The sequence below is a fragment of the Scyliorhinus torazame genome, chromosome 30 (genome assembly GCF_047496885.1).
Source record: "Scyliorhinus torazame isolate Kashiwa2021f chromosome 30, sScyTor2.1, whole genome shotgun sequence".
NCBI lineage: Eukaryota > Metazoa > Chordata > Chondrichthyes > Carcharhiniformes > Scyliorhinidae > Scyliorhinus > Scyliorhinus torazame.
The window spans coordinates 30,645,335-30,669,787 of record NC_092736.1 but is presented as its reverse complement, the minus strand read 5'-3'; the positions used below and the strand labels follow the sequence as shown (position 1 = coordinate 30,669,787).

Below are 24,453 nucleotides of genomic sequence, written 5' to 3'. Positions count from 1 at the left end.
AAAAAGCCTTCGGGATAAACACGGGGAGGCACTGGAACAGGAACAGAAACCTTGGGAGCACCATCATTTTGATTGACTACACCCTACCCGCCAAGGACAGCGGCAACGCGTCCCACCTCTTGAACTCCTCCTCCATTTGCTCCACCAGCCTTGCAAAATTAAGCCTATGCAGGGCCCCCCAGACCCCCAAATACCTGAAGCTCCTCTCCGCCCTTTTTAGTGGGAGCTCGCCAATCCCCCTCCTGGCCCCCTGGGTGAACCACGAACAGCTCACTCTTCCCCATGTTGAGCTTGTACCCCAAAAAGTCCCCGAATTCCCTAAGAATCCTCATTCCCTCCGGCATTCCCCTTATTTTTCTATGTTCTATGTTCCATATAGCGTCCAAATCTGGTCACCACTCGAGGAAGGATGTGAGGGTCCTCGAGAGGATATTTACTCGAATGGTTCCAGGAGTGAGGTGATATTGGCTGCAAGGTGAGGTCGGAGTGTGGTTTCGAGTCCAATGTGCTCTGATGGAGAATGATCCGGACTCGAAACGCTCAGTGTTTCTCTCCACAGATGCTGCCAGGAGTATAGCACTTTTGTTATTCTGAAGAAAAGCGTTTGCATTCGCTGATGCTACAAAGACTTGATTTGAGGCTTTTCAAGGATGTGGAAGGGATGGAAGAGCTTTTGCAACGTAACCAAGTGAATGGCAACGAGAAGGACCTCGCTGCTGATGACGATGGTGGGAATGGAGAGGAACAATGCTTTTGAAGGTAAATCAGGTGGGCGCTTGGGGAAATAAACCTACCGGGGGAAATATAACTGGCTGCATTGCTCCTAGAGACAATATAACTGGCTGCATTTCTCCTAGAGACAATATAACTGGCTGCATTTCCCCTAGAGACAATATAACTGGCTGCATTGCTCCTAGAGACAATATAACTGGCTGCATTTCTCCTAGAGACAATATAACTGGCTGCATTTCTCCTAGAGACAATATAACTGGCTGCATTGCTCCTAGAGACAATATAACTGGCTGCATTGCTCCTAGAGACAATATAACTGGCTGCATTGCTCCTAGAGACAATATAACTGGCTGCATTGCTCCTAGAGACAATATAACTGGCTGCATTGCTCCGAGAGACAATATAACTGGCTGCATTGCTCCTAGAGACAATATAACTGGCTGCATTGCTCCGAGAGACAATATAACTGGCTGCATTGCTCCTAGAAGAAATATAACTGGCTGCATTGCTCCATAAGCTCCTAGAGACAATATAACTGGCTGCATTGCTCCTAGAGACAATATAACTGGCTGCATTGCTCCTAGAGACAATATAACTGGCTGCATTGCTCCTAGAGACAATATAACTGGCTGCATTGCTCCTAGAGACAATATAACTGGCTGCATTGCTCCTAGAGACAATATAACTGGCTGCATTGCTCCTAGAGACAATATAACTGGCTGCATTGCTCCTAGAGACAATATAACTGGCTGCATTGCTCCTAGAGACAATATAACTGGCTGCATTGCTCCTAGAGACAATATAACTGGCTGCATTTCTTCCTAGAGACAATATAACTGGCTGCATTGCTCCGAGAGACAATATAACTGGCTGCATTGCTCCTAGAGACAATATAACTGGCTGCATTGCTCCGAGAGACAATATAACTGGCTGCATTGCTCCTAGAGTGGCTGCATTGCTCCGAGAGACAATATAACTGGCTGCATTGCTCCTAGAGACAATATAACTGGCTGCATTGCTCCGAGAGACAATATAACTGGCTGCATTGCTCCTAGAGACAATATAACTGGCTGCATTGCTCCGAGAGACAATATAACTGGCTGCATTGCTCCGAGAGACAATATAACTGGCTGCATTGCTCCGAGAGACAATATAACTGGCTGCATTGCTCCTAGAGACAATATAACTGGCTGCATTGCTCCGAGAGACAATATAACTGGCTGCATTGCTCCGAGAGACAATATAACTGGCTGCATTGCTCCGAGAGACAATATAACTGGCTGCATTGCTCCGAGAGACAATATAACTGGCTGCATTGCTCCTAGAGACAATATAACTGGCTGCATTGCTCCTAGAGACAACATGGACTCAATGGCTTCCTTCTGTCCTGCAATGACTGATAAGTGGAAACTAACTTTATTCTTCCATGGGCAGCACAGTGGTTAGCACTGTTAGGGTAGGCAATGGCACAGTAGATTTCTCACTGGGCTAGTAATCCAGAGACCCAGAGTAATACTCTGAGGACACGTTTGAATCCCGCCAGGACTGATGGTGGAACTTGAATTTAAAAATCTGAAATTTAAAAAAGTTTAATGACGACCATGAAACCATTGTCGATTGTTGTAAAAACCCGTCTGGGGTTAGGGAAGGAAATCTGCCGTCCTTACCTGGCGTGCATGTGACTCCAGATCCTCAGCAATGTGGTTGACTCTTCAATGCCCCTCAGGGTTGGGCAACAAACACTGGACCAGCCAGCGACACCCACATTTCATGAACGAATAAAGAAAAAAAAAAGAGACTGCTATCTCACAGCGCCAGGGTCAATTCCGGCCTCGGGTGACTGTGTGGAGTTTGCACATTCTCCCCATGTTGCGTGGGTTTCCTCCGGGTGCTCCAGTTCCCTCCCACTGTCCAAATATGTACAGGTTAGGTGGATTGGCCGTGATAAATTGCCCTTAGTGTCCAGGGATAGGCAGATTAGGTTACAGGTATAGATCGGCGCAGACCCGATAGGCCGAATGGCCTCCTTCTGCACCGTAGGGATTGTATGATTGTGCATGATTTTGCCAAGGTACAGTTGTACAGTTCAGAAGCAGGGTGTCAAGAATAGATGCCTGGGGAGGGTGGAGACACACACACACACACACACACACACACACACACACACACACACACACAGGTATAACAGTGAGAGCACGAAGATACGCCGTCAGTTATACTCTGGTATCAGAGTGGAAACAGGGGTAGAGCAGTCCCACCCAGCTGGCTGACAGCGGAGGGGCGTTGGGAGGGGGATGGTCAAACCAGTCAGGGACAGCCGGCAGCTCCGAGAGGAGGGAAGGTTTCCCATCGGCACAGTCACATGGCATGTCATGTGACTTTGCAAAGTGCCATTTCGATACTGTTTCGAGGGCAGAAACCTGATTGGAACAAATTCACACGTGGAGCTCTGGAAAAGACGGGCGTGAATTTGGGAAGCGACCCTCGATCCCTTGAGGCTCCGAGGTCCATCTGCACCACTCTATTAGCGAGGGACAGAGGATTCAGCGCCCCTGGCCAAAGCCAAAATACACCATCCAGGACAAGCAAGGAAAACGGTTCAGTAAAACTTTATTACAGATTTATCTTTCAAACATAAAAAAAAAGCCCGAGGTTGAATTTATAAAAAGTAATCTCACTGATATTGTACATCCTGGGGATACATTTAACCCCCCTCCCTTCTACCCCCCATACTACTTGTTCTCTTGTTAATTGAAGCAATGATGGATCAGGCAGCTGCTAAATAACAGTCGGGATTATTCACATGTCTGCTGTGGATACTGCTTCACTGAAAGGTCTGGATCCAGCTTCGGATTATTCTGCAGCATTCGAACCAGTGTCTGCAAACAAAACAAAAAATAAGACACCATCAAAACGCACTTTCGCCGTTGAAGCTCCAGCAGTAGGAGTGGGTCCATGCCAGTTAGACGCAGAAATAGAAATTTGTGGCACAAGAGCCCAGTGTTCCAAACTCGTCCCACTTTACAGCTCTCGGTCTGTAGCCCCCTGAGTTCCAGAATCCCTATTCCCCCCCCCCCCCCCCCCCCCCACCCCCACAATACAACCCAAGTTTCTGCCTCTAATCTCATTTCAGACAAGTGACCCCCATCACTTGTGCAGTGATGTCATCAGAAGGCGGAAGAGCCTTGGTGAGTTTCTGCAGTGCATCTTGCGGATGGTACACGCGGCTGCTACTGTGCGTCGGTGGGGGAGGGAGTGAATGTTTGTGGAAAGGGGGAGCAATCAAGCTGGGCTGCTTTGTCCTGGATGGTGTCGAGCTTCTTGTGTTGTTGGAGCTGAGCTCATCCAGGCAAGTGGAGAGTATTCCATCACACTCCTGACTTGTGCCTTGTAGATGGTGGACAGGCTTTGGAGAGTCAGGTGGGGAGTTACCGTATGATTTCTAGCCTCTGGCCTGCTCTTGTAGCCACAGTATTAATATGGCTAGTCCAGTTCAGTTTCTGGTTAATGGTAACCCCCAGGATGTTGATTGTGGGGGATTCAGTGATGGTAATGCCATTGAACGTCAAGGGGTGGTGGTTCGATTCTCATTTGTAGGAGATGGGCATTACCTGGCACTTACGTGGCACGAATGTAACTTGCCACTTGTCAGCCCGAGCCTGGACATTGTCCAGATCTTGCTGTATTTGGACATGGACTGCTTCAGGATCTGAGTCGAGAATGGTGCTGAACATTGTGCAGTCATCAGCGAACATCCCCACTTCTGACCTTATGATGGAAGGAAGGTCATTGATGAAGCAGCTGAAGATGGTCGGGCCTAGCACACTACCCTGAGGAACTCCTGCAGTGACGTCCTGGAGCTGAGATGACCTCCAACCACCACAAACCCTTTGTGCCAAGTATGACACCAATCAGCAGATTTACCCTGATTCGCATTGACTCCAGTTTTGTTAGGGCTCCCTGATAGTCAAATGCTGCGTTGATGTCGAGGGCAAGTCACTCTCACATCACCTCTGGCAATCAGCTCTTTTGTCCATGTTTGAACCAAGGCTGTAATGAGGTGAGGAGCTGAGTGGCCCTGGCGGAACCCAACCTGAGTGTCATTGCAGGCTATTGCTGAATAACTGGCACTTGATAACGCTTTCAATGACCCCTTCCATTACTTTATTGGTGGAGTCTAAAGATGTGCAAGATTGGCCATGCTAAATTGCCCTTGGTGCCCAAAAAGGTTAGAACAAAGAACAAAGAAAATTACAGCACAGGAACAGGCCCTTCGGCCCTCCCAGCCTGCGCCGATCCAGATCCTCTATCTAAACCTGTCGCCTATTTTCCAAGGATCGACTTCCCCCTGTTCCCCGCCCGTTCATATATCTGTCTAGATGCATCTTAAATGACACTATCGTGCCCGCCTCTACCACCTCCGCTGGCAAAGCGTTCCAGGCACCCACCACCCTCCGCGTAAAAAACTTTCCACGCACATCTCCCTTAAACTTTCCCCCTCTCACCTTGAAATCGTGACCCCTTGTAATTGACACCCCCACTCTTGGAAAAAGCTTGTTGCTATCCACCCTGTCCATACCTCTCAATTTTGGAGACCTCAATCAGGTCCCCCCTCAACCTCCGTCTTTCCAACGAAAACAATCCTAATCTACTCAACCTTTCTTCATAGCTAGCACCCTCCATACCAGGCAACATCCTGGTGAACCTCCTCTGCACCCTCTCTAAAGCATCCACCTCCTTCTGGTAATGTGGCGACCAGAACTGCACGCAGTATTCCAAATGTGGCCTAACCAAAGTCCTATACAACTGTAACATGACCCGCCGACTCTTGTACTCAATACCCCGTCCGATGAAGGCAAGCATGCTGTATGCCTTCTTGACCACTCTATCGACCTGCGTTGCCACCTTCAGGGAACAATGGACCTGAACACCCAGATCTCTCTGTACATCAATTTTCCCCAGGACTCTTCCATTGACCGTATAGTCCACTCTTGAATTAGACCTTCCAAAATGCATCACCTCGCATTTGCCTGGATTGAACTCCATCTGCCATTTCTCTGCCCAACTCTCCAATCTATCTATATTTTGCTGTATTCTCTGACAGTCCTCCTCGCTATCTGCAACTCCACCAATCTTACTTTCATCTGCAAACTTGCTAATCAGACCACCTATACCTTCGTCCAGATAATTTATGTATATCACAAACAACAGTGGTCCGAGCACGGATCCTTGTGGAACACCACTAGTCACCTTTCTCCATTTTGAGACACTCCCTTCCACCACTCCTCTCTGTCTCCTGTTGCCCAGCCAGTTCTTTATCCATCTAGCTAGTACACCCTGAACCCCATATGACTTCACTTTTTCCATCAACCTGCCATGGGAAACTTTATCAAACGCCTTACTGAAGTTCATGTATATGACATCTATAGCCCTTCCCTCATCAATTAACTTTGTCACTTCCTCAAAGAATTCTATTAGGTTTGTAAGGCATGACCGTCCCTGCACAAAACCTTGCTGCCTATCACTGATAAGTCTATTTTCTTCCAAATATGAATAGATCCTATCCCTCAGTATCTTCTCCAACAGTTTGCCTACCACTGACGTCAAGCTCACAGGTCTATAATTCCCTGGTTTATCCCTGCTACACTTCTTAAACAAAGGGACAACATTAGCAATTCTCCAGTCCTCCGGGACCTCACCCGTGCTCAAGGATGCTGCAAAGTTATCTGTTAAGGCCCCAGCTATTTCGTCCCTCGCTTTCCTCAGTAACCTGGGATAGATCCCATCCGGACCTGGGGACTTGTCCACCTTAATGCCTTTTAGAATACCCAAAACTTCCCCCTTCCTTATGCCGACTTGACCTACAGTATTTAAGCATCCATCCCTAGCCTCAACATCCGTCATGTCCCTCTCCTTGGTGAATATCGATGCAAAGTAGTAACAGTAGTGAACTCGCCAACATTGGGGGCATTTAAAAGTTTATTAGATAAGCATATGGATGATAATGGCATAGTGTAGGTTAGATGGCTTTTGTTTCGGTGCAACATCGTGGGCTGAAGGGCCTGTACTGCGCTGTATCGTTCTATGTTCTAAAGTACTCATTAAGAATCTCACCCATTTCCTCTGACTCCACGCAGAAATTCCCTCTTTTGTCTTTGAGTGGGCCAATCATTTCTCTAGTTACCCTCTTGCTCCTTATATACGAGTAAAAGGCTTTGGGACTTTCCTTAACCCTGTTAGCCAAAGATATTTCATGACTCCTTTTAGCCCTCTTTATTGCGCGTTTGAGATTTGTTCTACTTTCCCGATATTCCTCCAAAGCTTCATCAGTTTTAAGTCGCCTAGATCTTATGTATGCTTCCTTTTTCATCTTAGCTAGTCTCACAATTCCACCCGTCATCCATGGTTCCCTAATCTTGCCATTTCTTTCCCTCATTTTCACAGGGACATGTCTGTCCTGCACTCTAATCAATCTTTCCTTGAAAGACTCCCACATTTGAAATGTGGATTTACCCTTAAAGAGCTGCTCCCAATCCACATTCCCTAGCTCCTGCCGAATTTTGTTACACTTGGCCTTTCCCCAATTTAGCACTCTTTTTTAGGACCACTCTCGTCTTTGTCCAGGAGTATTCTAAAACTTACGGAATTGTGATCGCTATTCCCAAAGTAATCACCGACTGAAACTTCAACCACCTGGCCGGGATCATTCCCCAATACCAGGTTCAGTATGGCCCCTTCCCGAGTTGGGCTATTTACAGACTGCTCTAAAAAACTCTCCTGGATGCTCCTTACAAATTCTGCTCCATCTACGCCTCCAACACTACATGAGTCCCATTCAATGTTGGGGAAGTTAAAATCTCCCATCACGACCACCCTATTGCTCCTACATTTTTCTATCATCTGTCTACATATTTGTACCTCTACTTCACGCTCGCTTTTGGGAGGCCTGTAGTAAAGTCCCAACAATGTTACTGCACCCTTCCTATTTCTTAGCTCTACTAATATCGCCTCAGTGCTCGAATCCTCCATCGTGCCCTCCTTAATGATATCATCTCTGACCAGTAATGCAACTCCTCCACCCCTTTTACCTCCCTCTCTATCCCTCCTGAAGCATATCCCTGGGATATTTAGTTGCCAGTCTTGCCCTTCCCTCAACCAAGTCTCAGTAATACCAATAACATCATATTCCCAGGTACTAATCCAAGCCCTAAGTTCATCTGCCTTACCTGCTACACTTCTCGCATTAAAACAAATGCACCTCAGACCACCTGTCCCTTTGCGTTCATCATCTCTTCCCTGTCTACTCTTCCCCTTAGTCACATTGAGTTTATTATCTAGTACCTTACTGGCTTTAGTTGCCTCTTTACTGACGTCTAACTTCCTAATCTGGTTCCCACCCCCTGCCACATTAGTTTAAAACCTCCCCAACAGTGTTAGCAAAAGCACCCCCTGGGACATTGGTTCCAGTTCTGCCCAGGTGTAGACCATTCGATTTGTAATGGTCCCACCGCCCCCAGAACCGGTTCCAATGTCCCAAAAATCTGAACCCCTCCCTCCTGCACCATCTCTCAAGCCACATATTCATTCTGACTATTCTTGAATTTCTACTCTGACTGTCTCGTGGCACTGGTAGCAATCCTGTGATTACTACCTTTGAGGTTCTACTTTTTAAACTTATCTCCTAACTCCCTAAATTCTGATTGTAGGACCTCATCCCGTTTTTTACCTATATCGTTGATGCCTAAATGCACCACGACAACTGGCTGTTCACCCTTCCCCTTCAGTATGTCCTGCAGCCGATCTGAGACATCCGTGACCTGTGCACGCGGGAGGCAACATACCATTCGGGAGTCTCGTTTTCGACCACGGAAAAGCCTGTCTACTCCCCTTACGATTGAATCCCCTCTGACTATAGCCCTGCCAGTCTTTTTCCCGCCCTTCTGTGCAGCAGAGCCAGCCACGGTGCCATGAGCCTGGCTACTACTGCCTTCCCCTGGTGAGTCATCTCCCCCAACAGTATCCAAAACGGTATACCTGTTTTGGAGGGAGATGACCGCAGGGGACACCTGAACTGCCTTCCTGCTCTTTCTTTGCCTTTTGGTCACCCATTCCCTGTCTCCCTCACCAACCCTAATGTGCGGTGTGACCAACTCACTGAATGTGCTATCCACGACCTCCTCAGCGTCGCGGATGCTCCAAAGTGAGTCTATCCGCAGCTCCAGAGCCGTCATGCGGTCTAACAGGAGCTGCAGCTGGACACACTTCCTGCATATGAAGGAGTCAGGGGCATCGGCCGCATCCCTGAACTCCCACATTGAGCAAGAGGAGCATAACACGGGTCTGGGATCTCCTGCCATTTTTGCACTCTCAACAGTAAGTTTGAAAAAAAAAAAAAAAGATTTACTCCCCTTCTCAGCAACCACACTCAGCGACCACTGTGCCCCGCACGATAACACCTCAGGGAAAAGAAAAACTACTTACCAGTCACCAGCCAATCACTTACCTGCAGGCTGTGACGTCACAGGTTAGGTGGGGTTACTGGAATAGGGTGGAGGTCTGGGCTTAGGTAGGGTGCTCTTTCCAAGGGCCGGTGCAGACTCGACGGGCCGAATGGCCTCCTTCTGCACTGCAAATTCTCTGATTCTGTGAGAGTGGACTGATTGGATATGTCCTGCTTTGTGTGTACATGGCATGTGTACGCAATGTTCCACAATCTGCAAATACCCTTTTTTTTTGTTGGAGAGGTTGTGACTAAATAGAAACAAATGCCCCAGGACCTTTCGCCGAATCAAACAAACAAAGAACAAAGAAATGTACAGCACAGGAACAGGCCCTTTGGCCCTCCAAGCCCGTGCCGACCATGCTGCCCAACTAAACTACAATCTTCTACACTTCCTGGGTCCGTATCCCTCTATTCCCATCCTATTCATATATTTGTCAAGATGCCCCTTAAATGTCCCTATCGTCCCTGCTTCCACCACCTCCTCCGGCAGCGAGTTCCAGGCACCCACTACCCTCTGCGTAAAAAACTTGCCTCGTACATCTACTCTAAACCTTGCCCCTCTCACCTTAAACCTATGCCCCCTAGTAATTGACCCCTCTACCCTGGGGAAAAGCCTCTGACTATCCACTCTGTCTATGCCCCTCATAATTTTGTATACTTCTATCAGGTCTCCCCTCAACCTCCTTCGTTCCAGTGAGAACAAACCGAGTTTATTCAATCGCTCCTCATAGCTAATGCCCTCCATACCAGGCAACATTCTGGTAAATCTCTTCTGCACCCTCTCTAAAGCCTCCACATCCTTCTGGTAGTGTGGCGACCAGAATTGAACACTATACTCCAAGTGTGGCCTAACTAAGGTTCTATACAGCTGCAACATGACTTGCCAATTCTTATACTCAATGCCCCGGCCAATGAAGGCAAGCATGCCATATGCCTTCTTGACTACCTTCTCCACCTGTGTTGCCCCTTTCAATGACCTGTGGACCTGTACTCCTAGATCTCTTTGACTTTCAATACTCTTGAGGGTTCTACCATTCACTGTATATTCCCTACCTGTATTAGACCTTCCAAAATGCATTACCTCACATTTGTCCAGATTAAACTCCATCTGCCATCTCTCCGCCCAAGTCTCCAGACAATCTAAATCCTGCTGTATCCTCCGACAGTCCTCATCGCTATCCGCAATTCCACCAACCTTTGTGTCGTCTGCAAACTTACTAATCAGACCAGTTACATTTTCCTCCAAATCATTTATATATACTACAAAGAGCAAAGGTCCCAGCACTGATCCCTGTGGAACACCACTGGTCACAGCCCTCCAATTAGAAAAGCATCCCTCCATTGCTACTCTCTGCCTTCTATGGCCTAGCCAGTTCTGTAACCACCTTGCCAGCTCACCCCTGATCCCGTGTGACTTCACCTTTTGTACTAGTCTACCATGAGGGACCTTGTCAAAGGCCTTACTGAAGTCCATATAGACAACATCTACTGCCCTACCTGCATCAATCATCTTAGTGACCTCCTCGAAAAACTCTTATCAAGTTAGTGAGACACGACCTCCCTTCACAAAACCGTGCTGCCTCTCACTAATACGTCCATTTGCTTCCAAATGGGAGTAGATCCTGTCTCGAAGAATTCTCTCCAGTAATTTCCCTACCACTGAAGTAAGGCTCACCGGCCTGTAGTTCCCGGGATTATCCTTGCTACCCTTCTTAAACAGAGGAACAACATTGGCTATTCTCCAGTCCTCCGGGACATCCCCTGAAGACAGCGAGGATCCAAAGATTTCTGTCAAGGCCTCAGCAATTTCCTCTCCAGCCTCCTTCAGTATTCTGGGGTAGATCCCATCAGGCCCTGGGGACTTATCTACCTTAATATTTTTTAAGACACCCAACACCTCGTCTTTTTGGATCACAATGTGACCCAGGCTATCTACACCCCCTTCTCCAGACTCAACATCTACCAATTCCTTCTCTTTGGTGAATACTGATGCAAAGTATTCATTTAGTACCTCGCCCATTTCCTCTGGCTCCGCACATAGATTCCCTTGCCTATCCTTCAGTGGGCCAACCCTTTCCCTGGCTACCCTCTTGCTTTTTATGTCCGTGTAAAAAGCCTTGGGATTTTCCTTAACCCTATTTGCCAATGACTTTTCGTGACCCCTTCTAGCCCTCCTGACTCCTTGCTTAAGTTCCTTCCTACTTTCCTTATATTCCACGCAGGCTTCGTCTGTTCCCAGCCTTTTAGCCCTGACAAATGCCTCCTTTTTCTTTTTGATGAGGCCTACAATATCACTCGTCATCCAAGGTTCCCGAAAATTGCCGTATTTATCTTTCTTCCTCACAGGAACATGCCGGTCCTGTATTCCTTTCAACTGCCACTTGAAAGCCTCCCACATGTCAGATGTTGATTTGCCCTCAAACATCCGCCCCCAATCTATGTTCTTCAGTTCCCGCCTAATATTGTTATAATTAGCCTTCCCCCAATTTAGCACATTCATCCTCGGACCAGAGTCCCGGGGTTTTTACAAGTGGTCGGAATAGTGGACGCATTGGCTTTTACCCTGCAGATAACCTTTGATTCTAGGACTCTTGCAAACAATTGGAAGGCAGCAAAAATAACCCCACTAAAAAGGGGGAAGAGGTAAACAGTTACCCTGACATCTGCAGCAGGGCCGAATCTGTCAGAGGAGGCAAAACAGACGGGTGGCAACTTGTGAACGTGCTGTGTGTTTTTTAAAAAAGTTTTCAAAAGCTTTTCCATAACCGGAGGTTAAAATAAATGTTCAATCATCGACGAGGAGGGGTCTCGAGGGGAGAGGAGAAATTCTTTTTGCTCAGTTGTCGGGATCTGCAACATTCGAGTGGTGGATGTGAATTTTGTAAATAATTTGAAAAGGCCATTAGCACAGGTGGCACAAGCCAAATGGTCTTACTTTGGCCTGCAAGCATCAAGGCTCCTATTTACATAAGGAGGTGCCAGAGGACATGATCATCAATGTGCAGCTCATTAAAACACGGACTAATTACTAAAAAGTCATTTGCGGCAGTGCAGGATATTGGGGAAAGAGGGGAGGCCCTCTCCCCCGAGAGCAAAATCGTGCCGGGGAAAAGGACCATTTTGGAGACGTTAGTTTGGCTGAAGGGCAATAAAGCGACAGGGGTCTTGAGGGAGGAAGCTGATGCGGGCCTAGAAATAATGAATTTCAGTGGCCAGGGCACAGGTCTGGAGGGAGCCAGGATTTGCAGAGGATGTCAAATTAGGAGATGCAGTTAGATCTTTGAAAGCTGCGATGGGATATTGAAGAGATGAGGGAATGAGCTGAAAAGGGCCAAGGCCACTGTGTCGGGAGAGAGGGGGGGTCCCAGGTATGAGGAAACAAAAACACAAAACAAATCAGAGGAGTGGAAAAGGTGACCCTTGTTTGTTGAAACACAGATTCCGGGTCTCCACAATAGAAGTGCTCAAAATTAAGGCAAGGATGGGATAGGATCAGGTTGGGGAGGGAGGTGGGGGAACGTGGAGACGAAGTTTCAGCAATGAGGGCCATTATTTCAAGATTAGGTGGAAAAGACTTGGAATAGATTTGCCAGAGAAACCTCTTCATGCAGACATTTGAAATGAGGTAGGGCTAGAGGACGCGTGAGTGGATCATGAAGACTGGGTATGGGAATGGGGAGAATATGGGGGAAAGTGTGGTGAATTATTGGAGCAGGGTTACATGCTCACTGACACGGAGTCCCAGTTTCAGTCATATGATTCAAGGTATGAATCATAGAATCCCTACAGTGCAGGCGGCCATTCAGTCCATCCAGTCTGCACTAGAGCACCCTGCCTAGGGCCCACTCCCCGACCCCACATCCTCGCAACCTCACCAAATCTTTACCATGGCCAATCCACCTGACCTGCACAGCTTTGGAGGAAACCGCAGCACCCGGAGGAAACCCACAAATCTGAGATGCTCCATCCAGAACACTGCACACTCACAAAAACCTTTTGCAGAAAGTCCCCTCTTCGGTGACCCTAATTGCCCTTAAACGGAGTGCTGGGCCATTTCACAGAGGGGCATTTAAGAGTCGGCCACATTGCTGTGGGTCTGGAGTCACCCATGTAGGCCAGACCAGGTAAGGACGGCAGATTTCCTTCTCGAAAGGGCATCAGTGAACCAGGTGGGTTTTTACCACCATCGACAATGGCTTCATGGCCATCATTCGACTTTTATTGAATTCTAATTTTGCCATCTTCCATGGTGCGATTCGAAGTCGGGTCCTGAGAGCATTAGTCTGGGTCTCTGGATTACTCGCCCAGTGACTATGCCATGGCCTCCTCGTGCTAACACCAATGTTCTCCTAACAGTTTCCCATCGGGCGAGGAAAAAAAAGCCGGACATTCCCCAGGCAGCCAAGAATAAGTAGCTCTCAAAGGAATTCAAGTCACAAATTGAACAACAAAACGGTGTTTTCGAATTTAGCAAATTCAAACTCACTTTTGCCATCGCAGGCTACAATCTTCACTTTGTCCACCTTCACCAGCTCGGTGACTTCCCGAAACTCCACGTCATTGAGGACAAACGTCCAAACATTATCGCAGAATCGGTACGTATTCAGAGAGCCCTTTAAAATAAAACCACAGGACAGATCACCAACAACTGCAGGGTGTACCGAGTGTTACAAACCACTGACCCCCCCAGGGATGATGCCAAAGGCGCCAAACCCAAAGACGGCTGAAAGTTAGAGACGGACTGCGGAAGGATTTACGTCCCAGTAAAGCTTGTCCAGACGGTGCAATTTGAACACCACAACCAAATCTCGCTCTGAGAAATACGGAGCCTCAGTCAACCCCAGTGGATGTGATTACAAAATTGAATTCATACAATATATTTTCCATATTAATGTGACACAGACACAGCAGGTTTATAGCATGGAACAATTTATGGAATATAAACTGAAATCAGTTGCGTGGTACAGGGCTGATCAAAATCTTTTTTATTCGTTAATGAGATGAGTGTCACTTGGATGGTACTGAACAACGTGCAATCAGCCAACATCCACGCTTCTAATCTGATGGTTGTTTTTTTACTCGTTCTCGGCATGCTAGTGTCACTGGCTGGGCCAGTATTTATTGCCCATCTCTAATTGCCCTTGACACAGTGTCGGTGAGCTGCCTTCTTGAGCCGCTGCAGTCTCTATGTGATGCAGTTACACATCACAGTGCTGTTAGGGAGAGAACGCAGCACACTCTTCAGCAAACACCGCCACCTCTGACCTTACAGAAACTAGGATCAGGAATAGGTCATTCGGCTAGGATGGGAGGTCATTGATGAGGCAGCTAAGGTGGTTGGGCCGAGGGCACGACCGAGGAACTCCTGCAGTGATGTCCTGGGGACAAAGAACAGTACAGCACAGGAACAGACCCTTCGGCCCTGCAAGCCTGCACCGTTCATAGAATTTACAGTGCAGAAAGAGGCAATTCGGCCCATCGAGTCTGCACTGGCTCTTGGAAAGAGCCCCCTACCCAAGCCCACACCACCCCATCCCCAGAACCCAGTAACCCCACTCAACACTAAGGGCAAGTTTGGACACTGAGGGGCAATTTATCATGGCCAATCCACCTAACCTGCACATCTTTGGACTGTGGGAGGAAACCGGAGCACCCGCAGGAAACCCACGCACACACGGGGAGGATGTGCAGACTCCGCACAGACAGTGACCCAAGCCGGAATCGAACCTGGGACCCTGGAGCTGTGAAACAATTGTGCTATCCACAATGCTACCGTGCTGCCCTTATGATGCATGTTTAAACTAATTCTGCACTTCTGGGGTCCGTATCCCTCTATCCAGGCACCCACTACCCACTATGTAAAAAACTACCCTTGCACATCTCCTCTAAACCTTGCCCCTCGCACCTCAAACCTGTTGAATCTTCCACCCTGGGGAAAACGCTTCTGACTATCCACTCTGTCCATGCCCCTCTTAATCGTTTGGACTTCTATCAGGTCACCCCTCAACCTGTGTCGTTCCAGTGAGAACAGACCGAGTTTATGTAACCTCTCCTCATAGCCAATATCCTCCAGACCTGGCAACATCCTGGCAAACCTCTTCTGTTCACAGTAACGTCATTGCAGTGTTAATGCCGACTTGTGACAATAATAAAACATTACTAAAGATTAACATGACACCTTATTGGAAAGGGTGCAGAGGAGATTTCCCAGAATGTTGCCTGGTATGGAGGGAAGATCTTATGAGGAAAGGCTGAGGGACTTGAGGCTGTTTTCGTTAGAGAGAAGGTTAAGAGGTGACGTGACTTAATTGAGGCATACAAGATGATCAGAGGATTGGATAGGGTGGACAGTGAGAGCCTTTTTTCCTCGGATGGTGATGTCTAGCACGAGGGGACATAGCTTTAAATTGAGGGGAGATAGATATAAGACAGACGTCAGAGGTAGGTTCTTTACTCAGACAGTAGTAAGGGCGTGGAATGCCCTGCCTGCAACAGTAGTGGACTCGCCAACACTAAGGGTATTCAAATGGTCATTGGATAGACATGTGGACGATAATGGAATAGTGTAGATGGGCTTTAGCGTGGTTTCACAGGTCGGCGCAACATTGAGGGTCGAAGGGCCAGTACTGCCCTTAATGTTTTATGTTCTATTTACACGTGCCTGATGCTGTTCCTGGCCTGCCCTCCTGCAGTCTTCATTGTTCATCTACCAGCTTGGTGGTAATGGTAGTGAGGGACCAAGCTGGGCCATGAGGTTACAGATTGCGGTCGAGTACAATCCTGCTGCTGCTGGTGGCCCCCAGAGCCTCATGGATGCCCATTTAGCATGGTGGTCATGCCACCCAACATGGTGGTCATGGTGGAGAGTGTCCCCAGATTGAAGTCGGGACTTTGTCGCCATAAGGACCGTCCTCCAAAAACTGCCATGGACAGATGCACCTGTGATAGGTAGATTGGTGAGGGCGAGGTCAATGTTTCTTTCCCCTTCCATCCCCAAGGAGTGGAAATAGTTTTGTTCCCCTGCCCACAACAACCCCATCTGATCACTTTCATATCCTGAAAACCACAATCAAATTACCTTCTAAATGTGGGCATATTCTCTCCATTCCTGGGCATAGTTACTGGCACGTGCCTCCCCTTGCCTGGATGAGTGCAGCTCCAACAACACTCAAGAAGCTTGACACCATCCAGGTACTTGATTGCTCCCCTTCCACATTCAATCCCTCCTCCACTGACAAACAGTAGCAGCCGTGCGTACCATCTACAAGGTGCACTACAGCAACTCACCAAGGTTCCTTAGACAGCACCTTCCAAACCCACGGCCGCTGCAAATACCTGGGAACCCCACCACCTGGAGGTTCCCCTCCAAATCACTCACCAGCCTGCCTTGGAAATATATTGGCCATTCCTTCGCTGTCGCTGGGTCAAAATCCTGGAACTCCCTCCCCAACAGCACTGTGGGTGTACCTACACCTCAGGGACTACAGCGGTTCAAGAAGGCAGCTCACCACCACCTTCTGAAGGGCAACTAGAGAAATGCTGATCTAACCAGCAACGCCCACATGAATAAAAACTGTTAAAAAATGTCACAACACTCCCCTCCCTTTACAGTCATCCACAAATTAGATAGGGTAGACAGTGAGAGCCTTTTTCCTCGGATGGTGATGTCTAGCACGAGGGGACATAGCTTTAAATTGAGGGGAGATAGATATAAGACAGATGTCAGAGGTAGGTTCTTTACTCAGAGAGTAGTAAGGGTGTGGAATGCCCTGCCTGCAACAGTAGTGGACTCGCCAACACTAAGGGCATTGAAATGGTCAGTGGATAGACATATGGACGATAAGGGAATAGTGTAGATGGGCTTTAGAGTGGTTTCACAGGTCGATGCAACATCGAGGGCCGAAGGGCCTGTACTGCGCTGCAATGTTCTATGTTCTAATACACATTCCATCTCACTCACCCCCTTTGCTTCCCTTCCCTCCCCCCACCCACCCTCACCCTCCGCCTCTTCATTGACAGGTCGGTTGCCAGGTTACAGCTGCTGTCTGTGCAGTTATCATTTGTCAAAACGTTTTTACAAATGATATAGAATCATAGAATCCCGACAGTGCAGAAGGAGGCCATTCGGCCAATCGAGTCTGCACTGACTCTCTGAAAGAGCCCCCTCCCTCGGCCCACTCTCCCGCCCTAACCCCGTAACCCCACCTAACCTGCACATGCCTGGACACTAAGGGGCAATTTAGCACAGCCTGTGTGTGACTCCAGATCCACAACAACTCAACAAAGATGACCCCCCCACCCCATGAGCGAGTTCAAGGGAAATTCGAGATAAACATAAATGCTTGCCTTACAGGATACTGCGAGGCCTGGATAGAGTGGACGTGGAGAGGATGTTTCCTTTATAGGAAAAAACAGAACCAGAGGACACAATCTCAGACTAAAGGGACGATCCTTTAAAACAGAGATGAGGAGGAATTCCTTCAGCCAGAGGCTGGTGAATCTGTGAAACTCTTTGCCGCAGAAGGCTGTGGAGACCAATTCACTGAGTGTCTTTAAGACAGAAATAGATTAATAGGGGGCTCAGGGGTTGTGGGGAGAAGGCAGGAGAATGGGGATGAGAAACACATCAGCCATGATTGAATGGCGGAGCAGACTCGATGGGCCGAGTGGCCTAATTCTGCTCCTATGTCTTATGGTCTTGCCAGTGACATCCACATCCTCTGAATGAGTAAATAAAAACATACAGCAAAGCTACCTTTAAGGGGAAGTTATACAAGTACTTGATGGAGAAAGGAGTAAAGGACATGTTGGAGTCACAACATAATCACATCAAAAACAGCAGCAGGATGGGGGCAGACTGCCCAGCGAGCAGCTCCACCATTCAACATGGTCGAACCTTTGGCTTCAAGCCTACTTTACCGCCCACGGAACGGTGGTAAGCAATACTGCCTCACTGCGCCAGGGTCCTGGGTTCAACTCCAACCTCGGGTCACTGTGTGCAGAGTCTGCACGTTCTCCCCGCATCTGCGTGGGTTTCCTCCGGGTGCTCCGGTTTCCTCCCAGTCTAAAGATGTGCAGGTTAGGTGGGATTACGGGGATATTTGGGGGGGGTGGGGGGGCCTAGCTATGATGCCCTTTCAGAGGGTCGGTACTTGATCGCATCCTATGGTTCTAATCCCCAAATCTCTTGACCCCTGAGGAGCTAAAAATTAGTCTCGAGTCTTCAACACAGTCAGCGATGGAACATCTACAACCCTCTGGGAAACGAATTCCAAACAATCACCAGACTCAAATGAAGAAATCTCTCAACTAAGTTCAAAATGATCGTCCCCTTGTCCTGAGACTGTGATCCCGGGTTATACCCCCAGCCAGGGGAGACACAACCTGCAGAGTGGGTTGAGGGTCCGGCAGAATCTGGAATATTTTACAAGGTGATCGCCTTGCATTCTTCCAAACTCCAGAGGAGATCATTTACTCTGCCTCTCTGATCGTGGTGCAGCTCTCAAACCACAGGGACCGATCGACTGAACCTTCGCTGCACCGTCTCCAACGCACATTTATCCTTTCTTACGGAAACCGAAACAGTGCAGAGGTGGAGAATGGTGTGTGAGGTGGAGGAGGTGCGGGATGGTCCGGTCAGCTTGTAGATACGATGCTTCCATGTGAAACACAGTCCAGTACAGATATGGAAGGACATCGCAGGACAGGGACGGAGGGAGGAAGCTCACCCTGAAGTTGACTCGGTTCCGAACCCTCTGTGCCAAGGCGTTGTTGATCGCTTTGTCAAATTGCAGCAAGACCTGCAGAGCCAGCTGAGGGGTAATCTGCTGGGACTGAGACACACAACAGAGTAACCATGAGACAGCACAATGGTGGTTGGGGGGGGGGGGGGGGGGGGCGCGTGATCGGAAATGGAGAGGGGGGGGGAAGAAAGAGATGAAGGGAGGGGTGGGGTTGGAGGGAATGGGAGGGGGAGGAGGGGGAGGGAAGGGGGAGGAGCAGGAGGGGGAGGGGAAGGGGGGAGATGGGGGGGAGAAGAGATGGGGGGAGAAGAGATGGGGGGGGGGAGAGAAGAGATGGGGGGGGGGGAAGAGAGATGGGGGGGGGGAAGAGAGATGGGGGGGGAAGAGAGATGGGGGGGGAAGAGAGATGGGGGGGGAAGAGAGATGGGGGGGGAAGAGAGATGGGGGGGGAAGAGAGATGGGGGGGAAGAGAGATGGGGGGGGAAGAGAGATGGGGGGGGAAGAGAGATGGGGGGGGAAGAGAGATGGGGGGGAAGAGAGATGGGGGGGGAAGAGAGATGGGGGGGGAAGAGAGATGGGGGGGAAGAGAGATGGGGGGGAAGAGAGATGGGGGGGAAGAGAGATGGGGGGGAAGAGAGATGGGGGGGAAGAGAGATGGGGGGGAAGAGAGATGGGGGGGAAGAGAGATGGGGGGGAAGAGAGATGGGGGGGAAGAGAGATGGGGGGGAAGAGAGATGGGGGGGAAGAGAGATGGGGGGGAAGAGAGATGGGGGGGGAAGAGAGATGGGGGGGGAAGAGAGATGGGGGGGGAAGAGAGATGGGGGGGAAGAGAGATGGGGGGGGAAGAGAGATGGGGGGGGAAGAGAGATGGGGGGGGAAGAGAGATGGGGGGGAAGAGAGATGGGGGGGGAAGAGAGATGGGGGGGGAAGAGAGATGGGGGGGGAAGAGAGATGGGGGGGAAGAGAGATGGGGGGGAAGAGAGATGGGGGGGAAGAGAGATGGGGGGGAAGAGAGATGGGGGGGGGGAAGAGAGATGGGGGGGGGGAAGAGAGATGGGGGGGGGGAGATGGGGAGGGGGGGGGAGATGGGGAGGGGGGGGGAGATGGGGAGGGGGGGGGAGATGGGGAGGGGGGGGAGATGGGGAGGGGGGAGATGGGGAGGGGGGGGGAGATGGGGAGGGGGGGGGAGATGGGGAGGGGGGGGAGATGGGGAGGGGGAGGGGGGGGAGATGGGGAGGGGGGGGAGATGGGGAGGGGGGGGAGATGGGGAGGGGGGGGAGATGGGGAGGGGGGGAGATGGGAGGGGGGGGAGATGGGGAGGGGGGGGAGATGGGGAGGGGGGGGAGATGGGGAGGGGGGGGAGATGGGGAGGGGGGGAGATGGGGAGGGGGGGGAGATGGGGAGGGGGGGGGAGATGGGGAGGGGGGGGGTGGGGGGGGGGGTGTGGGGAGGGGGGGGAGATGGGGAGGGGGGGGGGAGATGGGGAGGGGGGGGGGAGATGGGGGAGGGGGGGGAGATGGGGAGGGGGGGGAGATGGGGAGGGGGGGAGTGGGGGGGGGGGGGAGATGGGGTGGGGGGGGGGAGATGGGGAGGGGGGGGGGAGATGGGGAGGGGGGGGGAGATGGGGAGGGGGGGGAGTGGGGAGGGGGGGGGGAGATGGGGAGGGGGGGGGTGGGGAGGGGGGGGGATGGGGGGGGGGGGGAGGTGGGGGGGGGGGAGTTGGGGAGGGGGGGGGGGATGGGGAGGGGGGGGGTGTTGGGGTGGGGGGGGAGATGGGGAGGGGGGGGGAGATGGGGAGGGGGGGGGAGAGTGGGGAGGGGGGGGGAGATGGGGAGGGGGGGGGGAGATGGGGAGGGGGGGGGAGATGGGAGGGGGGGTGGGGGGGGGGGGGAGATGGGGAGGGGGGGGGAGATGGGGAGGGGGGGGGATGGGGAGGGGGGGGGAGATGGGGAGGGGGGGGGAGATGGGGGGGGGGGGGTGTGGGGTGGGGGGGGGAGTGGGGAGGGGGGGGGAGATGGGGAGGGGGGGGGAGATGGGGAGGGGGGGGTGTGGGGTGGGGGGGGGAGTGGGGGGGGGGGGAGTTGGGGAGGGGGGGGGAGAGTGGGGAGGGGGGGGGAGAGATGGGGAGGGGGGGGGAGATGGGGAGGGGGGGGGGTGATGGGGTGGGGGGGGGTGGGGTGGGGGGAGTGGGGGGGGGGGAGATGGGGAGGGGGGGGGAGTGGGGTGGGGGGGGGATGGGGTGGGGGGGGTGATGGGGAGGGGGGGGTGTTGGGGAGGGGGGGGAGTGGGGGGGGGGTGGGGGTGTGGGGGGGGGGGATGGGGGGGGGGGGGTGGGGGGGGGGGGGGTGGGGGGGGTGGGGTGGGGGGGGGTGGGGGGGGGGTGGGGTGGGGGGGGGGGGGGGTGGGGAGGGGGGGGGGGGTGGGGGGGGGTGGGGTGGGGGGGGATGGGGAGGGGGGGGGTGGGGGTGGGGGGGTGGGGGGGGGGGGATGGGGAGGGGGGGGGTGGGGTGGGGGGTGGGGTGGGGGGGGGAGTGGGGGGGGGGGGGTGGGGTGGGGGGGGTGGGGGTGGGGGGGGTGGGGTGGGGGGGGGTGTGGGGGTGGGGGGGGGGGGGGTGTGGGGGTGGGGGTGTGGGGGTGGGGGGGGGTGGGGGGGGGTGGGGGGGGGGGTGTGGGGGGGGGGGGTGGGGGGGGGTGTGGGGGGGGGTGTGGGGGGGTGGGGTGGGTGGGGTGTGGGGGGGGTGTGGGGGGGTGGTGTGGGGGGTGGTGGGGGGGGGTGTGGGGGGGGGGGTGTGGGGGTGGGGGGGGGGGGTGGGGGGGGGGGGTGGGGGGGGGGGTGTGGGGGTGGGGGGGGGTGTGGGGTGGGGGGGTGTGGGGGGGGGGGTGGGGGGGGGGGTGTGGGTGGGGGGGGTGTGGGGTGGGGGGGTGTGGGGTGGGGGGGGTGTGGGGGTGGGGGGGTGTGGGGTGGGGGGGGTGTGGGGGTGGGGGGGGGTGTTGGGGGGGGGGGGTGTGGGGGGGGGGTGTGGGGTGGGGGGGGTGGGGGGGGGGGGGGTGTGGGGGGTGGGGGGGGGTTGGGGTGGGGGGGGGGTGTTGGGGTGGGGGGGGGTGTGGGGTGGGGGGGGAGATGGGGTGGGGGGGGAGTGGGGTGGGGGGGGTGTGGGGGGGGGGGTGTGGGGTGGGGGGGGTGTGGGGTGGGGGGGGGTGATGGGGTGGGGGGGGGGGTTGGGGTGGGGGGGGGGGGGTTGGGGGGGGGTGTGGGGGGGGGGGTGGGGTGGGGGGGGGGGGGTTGGGGGGGGTGGGGGGGGGGTTGGGGGGGGGGGGTGTGGGGGGGGGGGGGGGTTGGGGTGGGGGGGGGTGTGGGGGTGGGGGGGGGGTTGGGGGTGGGGGGGGGTGTGGGGGTGGGGGTGGGGTGTGGGGTGGGGGGGGGGTGTGGGGGGGGGGGGGGTGGGGTGGGGGGTGGGGGTGGGGGTGGTGGGGGGTGGGGGGGGTGTGGGGGGGGGGGGTGTGGGGGTGGGGGGGGTTGGGGTGGGGGGGGGAGATGGGGTGGGGGGGGGGAGTTGGGTGGGGGGGGGTGTGGGGTGGGGGGAGTGGGGGGGGGGGGAGATGGGGGGGGGGGGGAGATGGGGGTGGGGGGGGGTGATGGGGTGGGGGGGGAGATGGGGGGGGGGGGGAGTTGGGGGTGGGGGGGGTGGGGGGGGTGGGGGGGGGGGGGTGGGGGGGGGGGGGGTTGGGGGGGGGGGTGATGGGGTGGGGGGGGTGTGTGGGGGGTGGGGGGGTGTTGGGGTGGGGGGGTGTGTGGGGTGGGGGGGGGTGGGGTGGGGGTGGGGGGGTTGGGGGTGGGGGTGGGGGGGGGAGTGGGGTGGGGGGGGGAGTTGGGGAGGGGGGGGGTGTGGGGTGGGGGGGTTGGGGGGGGGTGTGGGGAGGGGGGGGGAGATGGGGTGGGGGGGGTGGGGGGTGGGGGGGGGGTGGGGGATGGGGGGGGGGATGGGGGGGGGGGGGAGATGGGGTGGGGGGTGGGGGGGGGGGGTTGGGGTGGGGGGGGGTTGGGGTGGGGGGGGATGGGGGGGGGGGGAGATGGGGGGGTGGGGGGGGGGAGATGGGGGGGGGGGATGGGGGGGGGGGGGGAGATGGGGAGGGGGGGGTGTGGGGGGGGGGTGATGGGGGGGGGGGGATGGGGGGGGGGTGATGGGGGGGGGGGGGGAGATGGGGGGGGTGTGGGGTGGGGGTGAGATGGGGGGGGGGGGAGTGGGGGGGGGGTGGGGGGGTGAGATGGGGAGGGGGGGGGGAGATGGGGAGGGGGGGGGAGGGGATGGGGGGGGGGATGGGGGGGGGGGAGATGGGGGAGGGGGGGGGGGGAGATGGGGAGGGGGGGGGGAGATGGGGAGGGGGGGGAGATGGGGAGGGGGGGGGAGATGGGAGGGGGGGGAGTGGGAGGGGGGGGGAGATGGGGGTGGGGGGGGGAGATGGGGGGGGGGGGGAGATGGGGAGGGGGGGGGGAGATGGGAGGGGGGGGGAGATGGGGAGGGGGGGGGAGATGGGGTGGGGGGGGAGATGGGGGGGGGGGGTTGGGTGGGGGGGGATGGGGGGGGGGGGGGAGGTGGGGTGGGGGGGGGGAGATGGGGAGGGGGGGGGAGATGGGGGGGGGGGAGGGGGGGGGGGGATGGGGGGGGGGGGGAGATGGGGGAGGGGGGGGGGGGAGTGGGGGGGGGGGGGGGGGTGTGGGGAGGGGGGGGGAGATGGGGGGGGGGGGGGAGATGGGGGGGGGGGGGGGGGGGGGGATGGGGGTGGGGGGGGGTGTGGTGGGGGGGGGGGGGGGAGATGGGGGGGGGGGGGTGGGGGGGGGGGAGATGGGGGGGGGGGGAGATGGGGGGGGGTGGGGGGGGAGATTGGGGGGGGGGGAGATGGGGGTGGGGGGGGGGGAGATGGGGGGGGGGTGGGGAGATGGGGGTGGGGGGGGAGATGGGGGGGGGGTGGGTGGGGGGGGGTGGGGGGGGGTGGGGGGGGAGATGGGGGGGGGGGGGAGATGGGGGGGGGGAGATGGGGGTGGGGGGAGTGGGGGGGGGGAGGGGGGGGTGTGGGGGGGGGTTGGGGGGGGGGGGAGATGGGGGGGGGGGGGAGATGGGGGGAGGGGGGGGGGGGGGGAGATGGGGGGGGGGGGAGATGGGGAGGGGGGGGAGATGGGGGAGGGGGGGGGAGATGGGGGGGGGGGGGAGATGGGGAGGGGGGGGGAGATGGGGGGGGGGAGTGGGGGGGGGGGGAGATGGGGAGGGGGGGGGAGATGGGGAGGGGGGGGGAGATGGGGAGGGGGGGGGGAGATGGGGAGGGGGGGGGAGATGGGGAGGGGGGGGGGAGATGGGGAGGGGGGGGGAGATGGGGAGGGGGGGGAGATGGGAGGGGGGGGGGAGATGGGGAGGGGGGGGGAGATGGGGAGGGGGGGGGGGGGAGATGGGGAGGGGGGGGGAGAGTGGGGGGGGGGGG

General features: G+C 54.9%; 1 protein-coding gene across 1 annotated transcript in view; it reads right to left on the bottom strand.

Moving 5' to 3' along the window:
* Positions 1-3,325: 3,325 nt before the first annotated feature.
* The window catches only part of gtf2a2 (general transcription factor IIA, 2), a 25,389-nt gene continuing 4,261 nt past the window's right edge, over positions 3,326-24,453 (bottom strand). Inside the window, exons 2-4 of the mRNA XM_072493092.1 lie at positions 18,964-19,068; positions 13,722-13,848; positions 3,326-3,611 (exon numbers count right to left, since the gene is read on the bottom strand). Coding sequence (XP_072349193.1) covers positions 3,586-3,611; positions 13,722-13,848; positions 18,964-19,068 — 258 coding nt within the window. The 3' untranslated portion in view covers positions 3,326-3,585. The remainder of the gene's footprint in view (positions 3,612-13,721; positions 13,849-18,963; positions 19,069-24,453) is intronic.